At 34.9% G+C, this 16,126-nt stretch overlaps 1 protein-coding gene across 4 annotated transcripts in view; it reads right to left on the bottom strand.

Moving 5' to 3' along the window:
• Positions 1-16,126, bottom strand: part of CHD1 (chromodomain helicase DNA binding protein 1) — a 56,668-nt gene that overhangs the window by 10,733 nt on the left and 29,809 nt on the right. For all 4 annotated transcript variants that reach the window (XM_075078154.1, XM_075078153.1, XM_075078156.1 and 1 more), the window contains 18 exons: positions 15,863-15,990; positions 15,068-15,284; positions 14,375-14,464; positions 13,338-13,528; positions 12,029-12,217; positions 11,596-11,758; positions 9,911-10,063; positions 9,350-9,421; positions 7,429-7,578; positions 6,695-6,843; positions 6,330-6,426; positions 6,149-6,244; positions 5,010-5,186; positions 4,645-4,805; positions 3,288-3,329; positions 2,447-2,577; positions 1,874-2,012; positions 994-1,144 (listed from right to left, as the gene is read on the bottom strand). In XM_075078154.1, coding sequence (XP_074934255.1) covers positions 994-1,144; positions 1,874-2,012; positions 2,447-2,577; positions 3,288-3,329; positions 4,645-4,805; positions 5,010-5,186; positions 6,149-6,244; positions 6,330-6,426; positions 6,695-6,843; positions 7,429-7,578; positions 9,350-9,421; positions 9,911-10,063; positions 11,596-11,758; positions 12,029-12,217; positions 13,338-13,528; positions 14,375-14,464; positions 15,068-15,284; positions 15,863-15,990 — 2,496 coding nt within the window. The remainder of the gene's footprint in view (positions 1-993; positions 1,145-1,873; positions 2,013-2,446; positions 2,578-3,287; positions 3,330-4,644; positions 4,806-5,009; positions 5,187-6,148; positions 6,245-6,329; positions 6,427-6,694; positions 6,844-7,428; positions 7,579-9,349; positions 9,422-9,910; positions 10,064-11,595; positions 11,759-12,028; positions 12,218-13,337; positions 13,529-14,374; positions 14,465-15,067; positions 15,285-15,862; positions 15,991-16,126) is intronic.

The following is a 16,126-nucleotide window of genomic DNA, read 5'->3' as shown; positions in this document are numbered from 1 at the left end:
TCACAGCTATGAGTACATGTTATCAGTTTGGAACATGCTAGCCTGGATCACACAAAACAGAAAAAGCTGTGTAAAAAAGGTCAAAACCATCTTCTTCAACTACACGTAGTAAATATGCCAGCATGCTTGAAGCAATAGAAAATTTCTTAAACATTTTCATTTCTCTCCAATCATGCAGCCAATGGAAACTGTCTCAATGCAAACTGCAGTCTTGGAAATTGCCTCACAGTTTAAAGCAAACTCAAGAAACCAGCCCCAGATTTCTGTTTTCACTCTGACCGTTTCTCTAAGGAATTCTCAGCTCTTGCACCAGTCACCCACAGAACTGGCTCTGCCTCATTCATCTTCTAAATGCAGAAGTTGCTACAGGGTAGTGCAGATGCGAAAAATATAAATGGGTTGTTTCGAAAAACAGGCACATTAATGGAAGGCATGAGAAGGAATAATTAAATGAATCTGGACAGAACCCTGGCTCCTCAAATCCCCAAACTACAGGTTGTTGGCACTGTCACAAAGTTTACTTCACCCCACTCTTTCCCTCAATACCTGTTGCTCACTATTGCTAAGGAGCTACTGCACCAATTCTAGTACAGCTATTCTCATGTTGTGAGTGAAAGACAGCTTTAAGTGAAGAACCTGGGGACCCCAAATGAGATCTCTAGAAAAACCTCCCTTCCAAAAGTTGAAGAACACAAAATGGAAAAAAATTGGAACATCTAAAATAGAGAAGCAAAAGACTGAAAAATCAAATGACAGAGGTCCAGCTACATGGAAATACTGCAACATAATTGACTGCAAGAAGGTATACTTCAACCAAATACACAAGACCTTAAAATCTAGTACTATACCACAGGAAGGACATAAAAAGTACAACTGACATATAACATCTCTGCAGTTTGACTTATCATAAAATAAGCTGTTTCAGTAACTGTTCTCAGTAGCATCATTACCTAAACAAAAAGAGTCCTTGATGAAATGTTGTAGATGACATACCTTCTGTGTCAAACTAAGATCAGGATCCATTTTTATCATTTCCCAGCTGCCATATCCATATTCATAGATGCCTATTAACAGATTGGAATCATCTTCCTTACCCCAATCTATATCAAAATGAGCAGCCTTGGTGTGACATGGGATGACATATCTAGCAGAAATAAAATAGAAAGACAAATAAGCTTACTTCTGAAGCTTAGCAAGGGGAAAGGGAACATACTAAAAGTGATGTAACTACATTTATTTTCTCTGCTAAGATGCTGGTATATTTAAGAAATTAATCCAAATATTTATTGTTATTATTTCTTATATCAAGAATATATTTGATATATATAAAGTATTTAGTGAAATCAGCACTGAAGTGTGTTTTAAAGCTGACCAACACTAAAATACGAGGAACAATAGACATCTTTCTGTGGCCACAAGCTGCATCACAGAGTTGGCTAACCATGACTAAAAGCATAAATCATCATCCAAGTGTAACTGCTAAATAAGTGGATAGTTTAGGGGTTGTGATATGCAAGGTGGCAAAGGAAAAAGTTCAGAGGGTAGAACTGCTGTGCTTTGATAGACACTGCTTTCCCCTCAAGCAGAGCTGACACATACAGTAGCTCCCCAGCAAGCCTGAATTTTAGTTCTGGTTATTATTAGTAACTGAACACAGTACCCAGTGAATATAATGGAGAAGCCAAAGCTGGTACTGGCTTCTACGGCAAGGGAAGAAAGAACAGATGTGGAGCAGATTACTACTGCCAGTTCTTACAGGGAATAGAGGGACAATGCTGTCAGAGAGTGATTTGAGTCAAAGTTGTCTGAAAAAAAAAACATTAAAACTTGAAAAATTTTCCACATTACTACTGCCTTAAAAAAAATTCAATACCTTTTTCTTTCTTCTGGATCTGAAGGAATGGATTTGTGCAATGGTGCCAACTCTTCTTCATGAGAGATGACTAGCTTTGCATTCACCTGCACGCCTGAGATTCGGAATGTTGGGCCTTTAACCTTCCCAAGTCTACCTCCTTAAAATAAATGACAAAGCTATTAAAATATTTACCTTTACAAATATTATGCAGAAAAATGTAAAGAAAACAAGTCATATTGATGCTCTAGATGCAAGCTTTCAATTATACCAAGCTTTCAATTATACCAAATGATTTTTTCTTAACCAAATGCTTGAATTAAGCTCTACAATCAAAAGGTCTTACAGATAGTAACAGACTACTTTAAAATTTCACAGTAAAGCAAAACCATACTGCATTCTCCAATGACAATTCAAACACAGAAAGGGAAAACAAGTCATCTTACTATAACCCCTTTTGAAAATCAATCAGCATGCCAACATTTTTGTTTATATTTCCCCCCAGAAGAACTGTTTTCAGTTATGATCAGAGGGCAAGAATCATTCAGACTTCTTGACAATTTTTATTGCCCAAGTCCCCTGAACACATTGTACCTGCTCTTTCTTGTCCAGATGAATTGTCCTTTAAAGCTTTAATGCATCCGTTATGTACAAGCTCTCCCAAACGTCTAAGATCTGTCTCTGATTTATCAACTAGCTCAGCATCTCTAGCTACAGCATCTAATCTGTAATAAAACAAATACACATTTTTACAGCTCTGAAGCTTTACTGTGAATGACTCCTTCAGACTGTGAAACCAGAGAAATGATCACGTAAGTTATCAGTAACCTGCAGTTCCCTTGCTGTGTATAACTTTGATCCAAGAAAAAAAAGTGGTTCAGGTTTCAGAGGACAATACAAGAATTGTAAAGGACCCTAAACCTACAGTTTTCAGTCAAATTACTATACGTCTCTTTAGAAAAAGAAAAGGAACAATCACACGTAATATGTTCATATGGACTATAAATATTTTTACAGACAATATGGGTGGGAAGTTTTTCTTAGAATATAGAATAATAAAGAAAGCTTAAAAATAACTGACAATAAGGAAAACACAAAACTAACTTTGACAATCACAGTGGATAAACTGATAGGCTTTCAACACGCTATCAAACAAGACAACTTAATGATTATCACCAATTAAGATTAAAGAGCAGGTAAAGTATAAAGAGAGAGAGTAAGTAGTCCTGCAAATTGAAAGGCTTGTTGTGTGGCTGTTTGCATATGTACCATATGTGAAGAAAGGGACGATATTACGCTAAATTGATATTATCGTCAAGGCAAAACACTAGACACTGTATTTTCGCTTAAGCCTACGGTTTCTTGGTATATTGTTCTAATTTGTTATGAAAACAAGGTTCCCAGTTGCTACACAAATAATAATCAACAAATTTACCTTTCAAGAGGGCCACCAAATTTCTTGTAACTCTTGATAAACCTAGTAACAAAAAATAATTTTGCCATTTAAATGTATGCTTAACTACTTTCGTTTTAAAATTGTATTAATACAATTATTAATCTTAGTATAATGCTATGGGGACATGGGCAGAAAAAAAAGTAGAGAGAGTAGGGCACCCTAGTATATGCAGATAACCCAAATAAAGTCAGTTTTATTAGTTTAAGAACTGATGTAAATAAAACAATAGAAGTTAAAGTTTATTTCTGAAATTGCTTTATTAATTTCACAAGACAGAAGATTCAGCAGCTGGATGTGTCTAATAAAAATTTAATGAAGATTTACAGTAAGTGGAGGTTTCAGGCATTATGTTTTGCCTTAGTGAGAGGAGCAATCTGCAATAGGTGATTTGAAGATTTCAGAAAATATCACATGAAATATACTCTCTGTAGGAATGTGTAAGTAATGGAAAGAAACTGGAGATAACCAGGATAGAAAGGAAATGAAGAAACAATACAACTAATAAAATAATTAAAAAAAAAAAAGAAAGTAAGAAAGGAAACTTCCTCAATCAAGGCCTCAAATTGTTAGTGCAAGCACAGGAATAGTCTTGAAAAAAGTACCAATTCACTGTGGCATTAGATGAAATGGTAAGGCAAAAGGATCTTTAAACTTATTTCTGTCACCAAAAATCTTCTGAAAGCTTTATAGCATTTTGAAGAAGAATGCATACTTAAATTTCAGAAGCAAAGTATCATTTCACAAACCCAAAAAGATAAAACAAATTAATTCCTCCTCCTTTTACCAGAAAATATTTTAGCACCAAGTATTGAAGGGACCTGCTGTAAAAATTTCAAATAGGATTTATTTTTAGTTTAAAAAAAGCATGATATAACATTAATACAATTACAGTGTCAAGAAGTTTAAGAAAACAAAATCCACTCAAGTTTTTGTAGATGTCACCAAAAGGATTTACATATTCTCTCAGCATTGCAGTTTTAAGATAAAATTATGTGAAGCACATTATTTTGCTTGTGTGTTAAAAGAAAAGCTCAACCATTGTACCAACTGGTTTTTAAAACTACTGTCTTCATGAGTTGCAGGAATTAACAAATTTAATACAATCAAGAATATTTTTCAAACCTAATTTCATCCCTCATTAAAATGGGTCAAATCCTTGCCATGACAGTTCACTATGTCAGCACCACAAAATATACAAGATGAAATATTAAATGCCTAGAATAAAGAAAACTCAAATTCAGTAAAAATAAACTGCCTTCTGTACTTTCAAGCTTACTGCTACTACTGCTATAAATAGTCTTGTCCCTTTAAACATGCATGTCCCCCCATATCTTACCGCCTGATCTCTGCATCACTAAATCCTTTAATATTTTCTCGAGGAATAGTTCGTGGTCTTCCACGTTTTTTTGGCCGTTTTCTTTCTGAGATGGAGTCACTATCAGATCCAGAGTATCTTCTGCTCCTACTGCGCCTGCCTTCACTTCCATTAAAGCTGATCTGGAATTTCAGAGTAAGTAGTTCAAAGCTACGTGATTAACAAATGCAAGTGAAGTTTCACCTAGTCTGTCAAAAACATGTGTTCGGAAAAGGAAAAAGAAAAACCAAACCCAACCCAAAACACCAAACCAAACAAGCACCCCCAAACAACAAACTAAAGCAACAGCAACATAAAAGTGCAAGTCATTCAGAACCAAGAGACACCTGTTTTGCACAGTTTCTCATCCTTGGAAGCATGTATATTTCTTCAAGTTCTTTTTGTCTCTCCTCCTCTTCTATTCTTCGCCGCTGCACTTCTGGAATGATTTCTTCCCAATTTCTTGAATTTCTTTCTGGTTCCAACTCAATATCATCTTCATCCATGTTGGAAAAGTTGGCCACCTTGTATATTAGAATTGATGAAGAGTTTTCATCAAATCAATGCATGACTTCATTTGAAGAAGACTGAGCAACTAGTATTTTAGGAAAATAAAGTTCTAAATGGCATATTTTATGCATTTATATATTGTATGTATTTATATATATGCTATTGTTTTATAATATATATAAAATTTATTCATACAGAACACTTCATGAAACACTTTCTCTAATGAAAGTATTTTTATTCATTCATGAAACAGACAGACAACAGGGCAACATGGGCTAATAGGAGGAAAGATGAAAATCTGCTCTTCTTTTAAAAGTTGACCAATACAGATGCATAATGAAACACCCCCCCACTAGCTGTATGACTGCTGTTTAACTTCCTTCAAAATAGGGCTAACGACACTGCAATGCCTGAGTTAATGTTAAACCAACCAAACATCAATACACTGTAGAAATCAAAATATATTGCAAATGGATGATCAGCAGAACTATTTAATATTCTGCTGATCTAAACAAATACTTCATGCTCTGTGGCTTTTTTTTTTTTGCACCCAAATTATAATACATTTAACTGACAACGTTTCAAATACCTGGCATTCAAGTTTACTTCAGAGCTAAAAGCTATTTCTAGAAGTTATCAAGTAAGAAATGCAAACTTTACATTTTGCATTCAACAATACCAGAGCTGCTAAACAAGAAAGGCAGTAAATAAAACACAAAACTACATAGAATTCTAATCATTAACACATTCACAATATCTCTTATTAGCAAAACACATCATGTATTTTTATATGTTTATAACTGATGGTTGGTATCCTTGTATAGATGAAAAGACATTTAATTAGAAAGAAAGAGTTGACTTACTGAGGCACCTACTTCATAAGAATGGAGAGACGGATAGGTACATAAAAGAAAACTAGTACTGTTTTTATAAAGAAAAGTGTAATTATGTCAGGAGGGAGGGAACATAAAAATACCTTGAACTGTGAAAGCAACTCATCTCCTACAGTTAATGGACCTGGCTCATTTTCTCGAGTTTCAGCCCGCTTCAAGATTTCATCTATATCCATTTCCTAAAAAAGAAGTGACTCTTTACAATTAAATAATTAACGTATATTTTCAGCTGTTCTGTCCATCTAGCACAGAAACACTACGTACCTGGGGCTCCTGTTCTTCCCCTTCAGGTTCTTTAAAAAGTTCCTCAGCACCAAACTTCAAAATTGCTGATAACTCCTCCTTATTAAAAGGTGTTGAGCTGAAATAAAGCATGTTTCAGAAAGACGATTTTATCTTAGTAATTTGAAAAAGTTCTCTATAATCATGAGGCAATTAAGCTTTCTTTTTACTGTTAAACTATATATATAATATAGATTTAATATGCAAATAAAAACCTACAAAGACAACATATTTTGCATCTTTATTTAACTTTTTTTGCCTTTCATTAACCAAGTATAACTTATATTTTTATTTACTTGTCAACTACACTTAAGGCTAAATTGATATGGAAATAAAAACAAATATACCTTGAAGGAGTAGAGCCTGTATGTAGTATGGTTTTCCCTGTAGTGTCCATTCTCTGAATCACTAAATGATCTAACACCATCTTTTTCTTGGCTCTTTCAAGAATATCTTCTTCTACTGATCCTTTTGTGACTAGTCGATAAATATTAACCTATGTTTATTTTTTAAAAAGTAAACAACAACAAGGAGAGATGTCAGTCTTCACTACATACCTTCTGAATTTATCCACTGGTTTCAAGTAAGAAATACGTGTTCAATCATGTTACCACAGTCTTTAAATAAGCATTTAAGAAAAACCACAGAAGTCTTAGACCTGTCTTTTTTAAACTTCAGTGATTTGGCACAAGCATTGCTGCAAGCAAAACTGTCATATTTCCGATTATTACTACATGTCTTCTGCAAGAAAGAAACCTGAAGAGAACTACGAAATATTTAAGCAAGGGCGATGTGCCTGACGTAGCACTTATTTTCTACAATGACGTGATGCCAATGATTGCGGGACAGACAAGCCCACAACTCTTCTTCCTCTCCCATCCACACAGCACAGCTGCCATATTATCTCCTCTTATAGGAAGACTCAAAAAACCCCGAAGTTAAACGAATATTACTAACTTTTTTTGGACATACGCAGCAAGTATTAGTTATTCTTAAAAATACATGAATGGTGCAGAGAGACTGGACAGCTACTGTATGAAACCCTCCTTCAAGTTTGGAGCTTAAAGCTGAACATGCATACCTGCTTCTTCTGTCCGATTCTATGTGCTCTAGCCTGTGCTTGCAGATCATTCTGTGGATTCCAGTCAGAATCAAATATAACTACAGTGTCAGCAGATGCCAAGTTGATTCCTAATCCTCCAGCTCTGGTAGACAGTAAAAAGCAGAAGTCCTGAAATCACAAAATAAGAAATAGTTTTATATATAATAGTTGTAATATTTTTAAAGGAACCAATATGACACTTGTTTATGCAGTCTGCAGTGCAGACTACAAAATCATATACTATCAAGTCCGTAACTGTTTTATAGTTAAAGTTCTTCAAGTATGAAGCAAACAATGTTATCCATTTCTTTCATAAAGTTACTGACTTTTGGACAGTTTAAAGGAAGCAGCATTCTAGAAGATGATTACCAACAAAAAAATCCCAACCAAACAAAAGACTGTCCAAAAAGTACAAAACCCTAGTGTGAAAGGCTCGTATGTTACAACGTCCCTCTCCAACATCCCCTGCCCCAAGCCCTGGAAGACTAAGCAGCCATGTCAGAACAGGAAGACACTTGAGTCTACAGGTAACTGGTTAAGAGATGGGAAGCAAAAGGCTTCTGCCCAGCTCAATGCTGTTCAACATATTAATGAACAATACGAAAATGGAATAAGCAACGAGGAGAAAAAGCCTGTAGATCATATAGAACTACTAATTCAGAAACATCTATGAAGGACTGCAGAAGGATCTTGAGACATGCAATAAAGCAACATATGAAATTCAAGATAAAGTAAAACAGGTTAAAAAACCCCCTTTTTTCTGTACAGTTAAAGGAAATAAAGAACCCTTACACTTAGGAATGAGTCCTGAGAATTGTGTTAGAAATTTCCATGCTGACCATAGCTTAGTAATGGCCAAAAACCATATAGATTGTTCTGATTTTTTAGGAAAGAAATAAAAAGAACTGAGAACATAATTTTGTTGCTGCACAAATGCAGTTTGCCTCCATTTTTGAAATGTATTTAGTCTGAATACCTCTTCATCTCAAAAAACATACAGTGTATCTGCAAAGACTTCAGAAAAAGGCAACGTCTATGCTAGAAATTTGAAACTGAATTAGCTTCTGTATTTACCAAATAACTCTATAATGTAAACTTCAGGCAAGTCCTCCTTCCATCATAGTAAAAACAAGCTCAGCAGCAACTGACCGATGTTATCCTTCAATTATTGATTCAAAAAACCACCACCAACAAAAACCAAACCCAAAACCACAACCTCCCCTCCCCCAAATCTGACAGTGTAGGACAAAAGATTGAAGCTGATCAAATGCATGGAATGGCTTGCTTATTAGGAATGCTAAGTAAGCTACAAATTTTCCAACTCAGGAAAGAAAGAATCTGTCACAGACACCTATATATTCACAGGTTGCTCACAACGAATGGCTAGAAATCAGTTCTTCGTTATTTCTTCCAGGGGAAGCAAGTAGCTGGCAACAAATGAATGTAACAGAAGCCAGATTTGAAACAATTAAAGATGGCTGTTCATGAAAGGATATGCAAGTTAGCTCTGCCCATTACCAGGATGTTTTTGATGGTAACGGTGTAAGCTCAATGCTCTTGTGAACGTTGTTGGGTTAAGTTCTACACAGCAACAAGGCTGAGGTTAAATTTCTGCAGCACTTACATAATATTTAAAATTACTTTGATAAAAAGCATTAGAGGAAAAATTATAGCTACACAAATGATTAAATAACATTTTCATAAGTTATGTGTTTTCCACTTACCTCTTCTTAAAGAAAAAAAAAATAGCCAACGTAAACCTTATCATCTAGGCAATAACAATGAATTTTCAACCTTACTGATATATTCAGTGCTTTACTCAGCCCTCATTTTTTGTGCAATGTTTTTTGTATTTCTTGGGAAAAACTCAAACTGATTCCTTAGGAAAAAAATACCATACCTCTGATCCTTCTGCATTAAAATGATCCAGTGCTTGTTTCCTCAATTCCCCTTTTATTGATCCATCAAGTCTCTAAAAAGATTGAATACTACAGTTAAAAAGTAATTCTTATACTATATTCAAAGTCAGAGCACCTTGAATTCTCAACTGCCAAAACTGTTATGTGAAGGGGAAAAAAGTAATGCAACGCTTCATTTTTTAATTCATTTGTTAAATTTCAAAATACTATTTAGCATATAGCAATTGCCAGCCTTTCTAGAAAAAACACACTTTTTCTTAAGACTTTTCTTAAGCAAAGTGGTAAAGATCACATGATGACAAAACAGTTGAGGTTGGAAGGGACCTCTGGAGATCACCTTGTCTAACTCCCCTACTCAGGCAGGGACAGATAAAGCAGGTTACCTAAGGTCTTGTCCAGGTGGCTTTTGAATGTCACAGAGGATGGAGATTCCATAACCTCTGGACAGCTTTTTGCAGTGCTCTGTCACTCTCAGGGTAAAGAAAAGATTTTTCTTAGATTCAGGATCAAAACTTCTTTGCTACTACCTCCAAGATTCTTACCTGAAAGGGAAACTGACGGTACTTGAGATATTCTGCTAGGATGTCCAGCATCCTCACCATCTGTGAGAAAATCAAAACTCTGTTGCCACGTTCTCGCAGACGAATCAGTAGCTTGTCAAGAAGGATTAGTTTCCCGCTGCTACGTATTAAATGCTACAAGAGACAAGAAATATATATTACAAACTAAGTTCATCTCAACACTAATAAACACTGCAGTTGGTTAGGCATTCATTGGAGGTTCTGACATTCCTTAAGAATTTTATAGCTCAAAAGGTGCACACAACATATAGTCCTGCTAGAATGAAAGAAAAAAAAAAACGCCATCAAGTTCATGTGAGCATAAGACAACACTGCTATATAAACTTACTAGCTTGCAGCATTAACTGAAGACAAATATTTACTCTGATTTTAGTTTAGTTGATTCTAACTGAAATCAACAGAACTACTAACTCAAATATTTTTTAAAGGAAATGCATTATTCAGTTCCCTCTTTTAAAGTCGTATCTTAACATCTCATCAAAACATTTAAGCAGTTATAATGTAGGCCCAAGTTCTTTTCTGTCAAGTAAAAAATAAAATTTGGTAACCAATAAAATACAAGACTGAGGAAAAACTATCGTAGTACTACTTTCTTGGAAATAAGTACTGCTGCTTAACCCTCTAAGAATTTTTAAACAAAGCCTACCAGTCAAGTTTCTCAGGCAAGATAAAGTGAGAGGAATCTTGTCTGTGGTGCCTAATACTGTAACCCACCTAAAGCCTGTAAGCCTTCTCAGCTCCATTGGGAATAACTGGAACAGAAACTCAAGGAAGTGTGAAATTTGATGTTGAAACCACTTCAGGTGAAGACGTTTGGGATAGAATTTTATGGAAAGCTGAATTTTCAGTTAGGTGCTTTTATTCTTTATGCCACAAAGGAGGAGGATATCTGTCACTGCACAAACTAGTAGTTTTGGGAAGGTATTTAAATTATGAAGTGAAAGCTTACAGAAAAAAAAATCATCCTTAGAGACATTTATGTTGGTATAAACTGCATCAACAACAGTCTTATCTGTTGCTGTGCTTCTCAACAGTTTTGGTACAAATATTAAGTTAACCTTACGGAAAAAAAAAGAAAAGAAACAACAGATGACATGATGATTGTTTTCATCTGTTACAAAACCAACAAAATCAGACTAAGCGTTGGATGCCTGTTACTTTCATTTCCTTTCATTTTGGTTGTTTGCAGGCATACAGAGAACACTATTTGGTTATTAAAAAAGGCATAAAAGCATCCTGCAGACCACTTTCTGCTCTGACATAGACTGCTGGTGTACCACTGCCAGTCACATGCGTTTCCACTCACACTGCATTTACCTGCTTAGCTGCTTTATTTTACTTAGGTTTAAAATAGGTCTCGATCATTTTGCATGAAAACACACAGCCTGTTTCAAACTATTTCCTTTTCACTTTGATTGTAATTAAAATCAGAGATATTTTTAGTCAATTATCTGTCAATTATTCAGTTCCAATTAAGAAACAGAAATCAATTCACTTACCTGTAAAGAACCAAGATGCACATTTTCCAGAGAACCTGTTTTTTCTTAATATACTTCAATAAGAATTAATAAGCTGCCAGAGTACTATAAAATTTTGTGAATATTAGTAAAACAGAACTTTTTTTTTAATCAAAAAGTGAAAATTACCTGCAAGGCCTCCTGCTTATTATAGAATTCATTATCATCTGGTGGTTTAATGAGGTAGCAATGGTTACAGCACTTCTTGAGTTCCATCATGATGTTCAAAAAGCCTGAGGTACTGCCTTTTGAACCTTTACTGAGGGCTTTATAATTCCTGGTTAAAATCCACCTATGATATAAGATGTACAATATTAAGTAATTTTTAACCATATGTAGAAGCAAGACACACGTAAGCTCTCAAAATATAAACAAGCTAAATTAAAAAAGCAGCTCCCAAAAGAATGTGCTACCATGCCAAAAAAAAGAAGCTCCAGTTCAGGCTAGAAGCCTCAAGTTCAGGCTAGAAGCTCAAACTGCATTATAAAAACTATTATATTTTAGTAAATTGTATACAGACATATTACTAAAACACTACAATTTAAAAAGTGTTGCTCCTTACTTGTAATATTGCTTCTGCAATGCACTCATTTCCATCCTCAGAATTTGCTCAACTTTAGCAGGTAAAGACTTTTCTACATCTTTTTTAACTCTTCTCAGCAGAAATGGTTCAAGTTCTTTGTGAAGACTTGCATAACCATACTCTCTCCCTTTGCCATGCTCCTCTTCAAAATCTTCCCAGGAGGCAAACCTTCAACATAACAGAGAATGAGTGCAAAATAGTGACATACTGTGAATGACCTGAAGAAGCAAAATTCAGTAAGAAAGGTAACACAAACACAGGAAGTATATAAATATACCACAACAGCACACACATTTGGATTTCTTCCCCACTCCTCTATCCAGTTTCTGAATTTTCATCTCACAACAAATTCCAAATACTTTAAATAGAAGAATAGAATTTTCCTAAAACACAGAATGAAAACTACTGAATTTTAACTTCCTCAGTGGAAGGACAACATTTTTATTTTTCTGCAAGGATACTCATCTAGATGGTTACAGGAATTACATTATTACATTTAACGAGAGCAGCATGAAAAGCCAGCTGTATGGCTGGAAGGTGTGCAAGAGAACAAGAGACTACTTAAGGTACTTTTTCCAGCTTGTATTGTCTAGCTGAAGCATAACAGACAAGGAGAAGAGACACTATGATAAAATGAAGCAGGGGTACCAGACCATAGGGGCTTTGCTTATAAGATTCTGAAAAAATCAGCAAAATCCATAGCTCAAACTAAACAGAGCTATAGTACTTGCGTTTACAAGGTGTCTGACAGAAACGTGTGCTCTCATACTCTACTACATACTCTCATACTCATGCTCTAATCTATTGTAGGTATAAACAGAGGTCAGTACAAAATAAGGTCAATACAGTAAGCTTACTGTATGCAAACCGCATGGGAGAACTAGCTATCTGACTGAACTACAAGATACTGGGCATCTTGGTAACAAATTTGTTTTCATTAATAGAACTAACAGAGAAAAGATTCCATTCTATTTCCCCTGACTAAACCCATACGATTTTCTTCTTAGGCTAAGATGAAGCCTTTTTTCCAGGTTCTGACCCAGACATCAAACCATCATTTTTGTGGGCTGCTAAAATGGAAGAAGGTGGCAACTGCTACCAACATTTCTTATCAGGAGCAGCATTAAAAATCTATGCGTCTTAAAGTAGACAGAACAGTAGATAGAATATTTAGATTACCTATCAGTATGATTCTCTACCTCTGTTGGTTTTCAAATCACTGCACTACTTCACAATAAGAAACTTGACCAAAAAATATTAGAAATAATTACGTAAAACTCTTCCTTACTTTTCTGGCATGATGAAGTGCAACAAAGACCACAGCTCTTTGAGGGAGTTTTGCAGAGGCGTTCCAGTAATAAGAAGACGATGGTTAGACTTAAAGTCTATTAAAGTTTTGTATAGAAGAGAGTCGTCATTTTTTAAACGATGAGCTTCGTCAACTCCTATGAACGCCCAATTCAGACCACCAAGGAATGACTTGAAATGTAGAAGGGGGGAACATTATATGAATAAACACATTGCATAATTCACCACATTTTATAATCAAGGTATAAACACCATCACTTTTTGGTTTATTTTAATAAAATATGTACAGTTATATATTTTTAGTACTATGGCTTTTACATTTGCCAGATTCAATGAAAGGCCGTGTAAGCATCCCAAGAAAGTATAAATTAAGTTTAAAAGGAAAAAAATGGCCAAAAGTCTGACCCACATTAGTTTTTAAATGACAGGAAAAAAAAAATCAGTATTGACCTCTTCTTCCCAGCATGTGTAAACGAAGTAAAAATGTTCTGCTTCTTGACTACCTATAAAAATTTCTATATATTCTTAGAAGGATTAACAACAGGTCTGTGTGTTACCACTACAGAGACAGTAATTATTAATACATGTACACATACTACTGTCTGCACAATAACAAATAAAAACTATATGGGATTTCAGAGTTCTGCATCATGTGTGGGGCTATGGGTTGGGTTCTTTTTCAATTCCTTGATGGATGTCTGCAAAGAAATAAAGCTCTTGAAGATGGGAAGAGATTATTAAAGTACTGAGAATCCCAAGCAAACTGGAGAAAGAGAAGTGTTACCCTCTTAACGAAATGCAAAAAGGCTGGAAGCCTCACCACACATACAGAAAATCTAAAAGTGCTTAAAAAACTACACAGATACACACTCAAAAGAAGAACAGAACCCAAGCCATGCACTGTCATACTTCCAACAGCAAAAGCTATCACACTCTCCATAAATGTAATGGCCCACAACCCAAATACATGCAAGTCTAAAGAGAAATTATTTTTATCTCCCTGAGAAGAGTGATTACCTTATCCTTCAGCAAAATCTCATATGTTGTTAGAAGTATGTTAAATTTTAACCGTTTGGTCTGTGGATGCATCCATTCATGAGTTCTAATCTACAAAAAAGAATCAAGTGAACTACAAACTAGTGAAAAATGGTCTTGCTGATCAATTTAAGTACTGCAGCAATGTAAAGGTTTAATGACATACAATTATAAAATCACAAAACAGAAGCACAAATATTAACATACACAAGATTGAACTTCCAACCTAAGCACTCCAAAACCATTTTGTTTAAACTTCTGAATAAACACCAAAGAACTTCTACAAAACATTTTTTACTTCAATGGATAAGACTACTAACATTCAGAAAACACGTTAAGAAAACAAACCAACAACCTTTCAGGAAATAAATTAAGACCATGGTTGGCTTGCTGATCTATTTATTTTTACTATATTCACCTAAAAATATAATATGGCAGAAGATTTTTCAAATGCAAGACTATATTATTATTCCTGTTCACTTTTAAGCAGGAAAGAAATCTTCCATGCACATTTATATTAGATGAAAATCTAAGCTTTCAATTTTCATTAAACACATAGCGTTTCAATAAGTATTTGCTCAGTCCTAACCAAAATATTGGATATTAGCAGAAGACAAGAACATGGAGTGACTTGTTTATCTACAAGGCTTTCCGATGAAAAAGAAAAATACTCACCATATTTCTGCTAGTTATATCTCCTAAGTAAACCACAGCATTCATCTGAGAAGCCCAAGTTTGAATTTCTCTTTGCCAAGATGTCAAGGTAGAAAGTGGCACTACCAGCAAGAAAGGCCCATACAATTGATGTTCATGAAACAGGTAGTTCAGAAAAGAAATTGTTTGTATTGTTTTACCCAGACCCATTTCATCCGCAAGAATACAGCTATTCCCTCTAGAAAAGGAAAATTGGGGGGGGGGGGAGTGTAGAGACAGGAGAGATTGGACAAGAAGAAATTATTATCTTTTGAACACAAAAGCCACTCATAGACGTTTGCAAGACTTTGCAACTATCCATCTTCAAGTTTATTTCCATTGTTTTTCCATAAAACTGACTTCCAACCGCCTCACACTTAACACTTGAATTAAATGAACAAAATCAACAAAAAGCTTGCAAGTATTCCTCATAAGTCTAATTTTAAAAGTATAACACTAATATTGACATTTTGGACAAGTTTGCTTTGGGTTTTCTGGTTTAACTGTTTTAGGTTTGTTTTGTTTTTAAAAAATATGACTTTCTCCCATGTGACATTAAAAGCGAAGCAACAACAAAGCTTAGCTATTTTTTTGAGAACAGCCATGGAATGATAAGCTTTGGTACTACTTAGAGCAACGCCACTCCCCTCAGATCTCTACTTTGAGCTTACTGTATGAAACTCTCCACCTTCAAAAAAAAAATACAGAAAAATCAATTTCAAAGTTTTGCAAATGCTCACAATTTACAAACAAAAACTCATTTCAGACTATACTTACTTGCACCATGAGTGAGCAAGCCAATTCAATCCATTTAACTGATAATCTCTCAACTCTAAGCCTTCATGTCCTCCAATGTAAGATGGTTGCTTCTTTAGCGCAACAAACCTTGGCCTCTGTTTTAGAACCTGTCAAAAGCAAATTGATCAACAGTCCTACTACTGATTGAAGTTACCAAATTGTTTTCCTATAGGGAAAATAGCAGTAGGCATCTATTGGGTCACCAAGTCTAGTCTTTATCCATCGATGAAAACTAGACCATAT

Source organism: Phalacrocorax aristotelis, chromosome Z (assembly GCF_949628215.1).
Source record: "Phalacrocorax aristotelis chromosome Z, bGulAri2.1, whole genome shotgun sequence".
NCBI lineage: Eukaryota > Metazoa > Chordata > Aves > Suliformes > Phalacrocoracidae > Phalacrocorax > Phalacrocorax aristotelis.
Note: the sequence above shows the minus strand (reverse complement) of the source record. Positions and strands in the feature narration are given on the sequence as shown.